General features: G+C 46.4%; 1 protein-coding gene across 1 annotated transcript in view; it reads right to left on the reverse strand.

The window, feature by feature from the left end:
- The window catches only part of acox3 (acyl-CoA oxidase 3, pristanoyl), a 23,444-nt gene that overhangs the window by 2,791 nt on the left and 17,610 nt on the right, over nucleotides 1-3,043 (reverse strand). The window contains exons 10-12 of the mRNA XM_013915844.1: nucleotides 1,417-1,539; nucleotides 1,193-1,306; nucleotides 520-635 (exon numbers count right to left, since the gene is read on the reverse strand). Coding sequence (XP_013771298.1) covers nucleotides 520-635; nucleotides 1,193-1,306; nucleotides 1,417-1,539 — 353 coding nt within the window. The remainder of the gene's footprint in view (nucleotides 1-519; nucleotides 636-1,192; nucleotides 1,307-1,416; nucleotides 1,540-3,043) is intronic.

Genomic DNA, 3,043 nt, shown 5'->3' on the forward strand with positions numbered 1-3,043 from the left:
CACACACACACACACACACACACGGTGCAGTATACACAGTACTGCAGATACAGGCTAATGTCTGCATCATGGTGCTGCACAGCCTGCTATGAGTATTTCTGACCTGATCTGTTTACTATGATTTACATCCTGAGTAGACGATATAAGGTTGGAGCGGACAGACAAATCTTAGAGTTAGAGGCAGAACATTTCATAGTGTTCATACTCTTTTCCCCAGACCATAAAAGCTTCCTGCTGACTAAGAAAAAAAGGCAACCAAGTTCCAAGGTCCATCACTGACAGCAGCCCAGGCTGTGTCAGTAACAGGTCATCTCAAATACTGGGTTCATGCCAGTCTGGAGTAGGTTCATCTCAGATCGATGAATCCAAATCAAACGACCTTTAGCTCAGTCTGATTTGGATAAAAAGCATCAAGTTTCTGTCCAAACTTCAGCCAGTGAAGCTGCATGTGATGCTGAATGCCACCAGAATCAGATGTTTGGGTGTGTGTGTGTGTCTGCACACAGTCGTTGGTCTTACTTGGCAGTTGTTACGGGCTTCAAAGTCATCGTTGCCCGACGCTCGCTCTTGTTCCAGCTTCTTCTGACTCTCCTCCAGCAGGAAACACACAAGCCACTTATAGGCTGCCAAAGGCACTGACAGACGAGGGGGTGGATGTTAGCTACACTGGAAAGGTTTCAGTAATACAGTCTGTAGTCAAGCTGAACCAGTCACAGCAGAAAGGCAGATACATTTACATGTTTATGGCCAACTATTATAAATCACAATCAGGCAGCTTACAGTGCAGAGAAGCAGACACATGCGGCTCTATCAGTTCCCCTTTTTATTTATGTTCCTTTTTTCTTAAATGTTCCCCACCTCCCCTCCTTTGTAATCACATCGATGGTGTTGGATTGGGACCAGCGTGCAGTCCTCTCAGACCCACAGCAGAGGGCTGAGAACTGACCCCAGATCCTGAGGAGGGAGCCTGTTTCTTACTGGGTCAGCAGGGAAATGAATATATGACTATCAGGGCTAAGTGACTAAAGTCCACTATACTCTCGTTTGTGGAACATATTGAAAATTACACATTTACCTCATTTGCAAATCTCGCTCTGTTTTAAAAGGTTTAGTATATAAGAGGATCTGAAAGGAAGGAATTCCACTATCTCATGTAAAAGTTGATTGGAAGCTGTAGCAGAAAGTAACGTACCTGCAGAATCCACACAGTCGTCCACTGTGAGTGCAGTGAACCTGCTTTTGAGGATCTCCTGAGACTCCTCCAGAAAATCCACGGTGTGAAAGGGAGACTCAATCCGCACACCATCTGAGCCCCCATAACCAAACACCAAAGAGAGAAGCTTCAGTGACTGACCCAGCCCATCTATTGACCTTTACTGCAGGTATTTATAATCTGCTGGTGAACAGAGGACTGACCACGCTGTTTTGCATGGAGCCAGGAGAGCAAATAGCTGCTGGTCTGTTGCAGCAGTACGTTGTTGTCTCCTTCATATGTGCAGTTTGGGTCATTGTCATCACGCAGATCACCCAGCCGATTCACTGAAATAAAAAGGAAACACTGACGTATACATACAGCACTGTGCACAAGTGTTAGGCAGGTGTGAAAAATGCTGCAAACAAAGAAAGCTTTCAGAAGAAATGATGGTTTATTGGCCCCAAATGTATTCTGCAGCAGGACAACGAGCCCAAACACACAGCCGGTCATGGAGAGCTATCTTCAGCGTGAAGAAGAACAAGAAGTACTGGATGGTCCGGCCCCCACAGAGCCCTGATCTCAACATAGAGTGTGTGTGGGCTTACAGACAGAGGATGTGAGGACGCCGACATCCACAGCAGACCTGTGCTTAGTTCTCTGAGATGTTTGGAACAACCTACCAACAGAGTTCCTTTAAAAACTGTGTGTGGACATAGAAGAAGGCAAAGGATGGTCCCACCAAAGATTGATGTGATTTAGCTCTCTCTCGATACCTACTGCAACCATTACGATCTACACCACAGCAGCAGTGATCAGTGAGATGCTTGGCTACAAGCTCAACAGTCACACAGAGCAGTGCCCTCCATAGAGAAGGAGACTAGAGGCTAAGCTCAAGGTAGCACAGAGGGAAGTTAGCAAACTATCAGAACTGCAGAAAGGTGCAACAAAGAAAGTGCCTAACAAGTACAGCAAGCTGTCCATTTCCGAGTTCTTGGAAACTGCCAAGCAACGACTCACAGCCTTGACCAGCCTCCTGAAAAGATACACCAGAGAGACAGAAGGCAGGAGAATAAACCAGCCGTTCTCTACAGAACCATCCGAGGTGTTCTCTCAGTGACACGAGAACAATGTTGCTATAAAAATGGTGAGAAAAAGCCAGTTAACAGTGGAAGAGAGACAGACCATCATGACACTTAAAAATATAGGTCTTTCCTCCAGAAATATTTCAAAGAAAGTCGTCAGTGAATCGATTCCTTCACCATCAAAGGCACTCAGGAACTGTGACAGGAAGAGGTCTGGCAGACACAACTGAATCAGAGGACAAGTTTCTGAGAGTTAACAGCTGTGTGATGGCGGCTCACAGATCAACATCTTCAAGCGTAATAGCGGTCGTAGTGAGCAAGTCTCAGCTTCAGCTGTGAAGAGAAGACTTCGAGCTGCAGGTTTGACAGGACGAGCTGCAGAAAGAAAGCCAGACGTCAGACTGAGGCTCGTCTGGGCCATGAAATGCTACCATTGGACTACTGAAGACTGGAAGAAGGTGTTATGGACTGATGGATCAACATTTGAAGTCTTCGGTTCGTCACACAGGATCTTTGTACGCCGTCGAGCAGGTGAAAGCTCCACAGTGTGTGGCATCAACTGTCAAACATGGAGGAGGAAGTGCGATGGTCTGGTGCAGTTTGCTGATCGGGTCGGTGACGCGTACAGAGAGAGAGGCTCCCTGAACCAAACTTTAACTTTACTGGCAACCAATGAAGAGAAGCTAAAACTGGAGCGATGTGTGACCTCCTGTTTGTGCCAGTTAAGTCTTGCTGCAGCATTCTGCACAGTCTAAAGAAACAAGCA

The sequence above is a fragment of the Pundamilia nyererei genome, unplaced genomic scaffold (genome assembly GCF_000239375.1).
Source record: "Pundamilia nyererei isolate P.nyererei 1_Seehausen unplaced genomic scaffold, PunNye1.0 scaffold00377, whole genome shotgun sequence".
Taxonomy (NCBI): Eukaryota; Metazoa; Chordata; class Actinopteri; order Cichliformes; family Cichlidae; genus Pundamilia; species Pundamilia nyererei.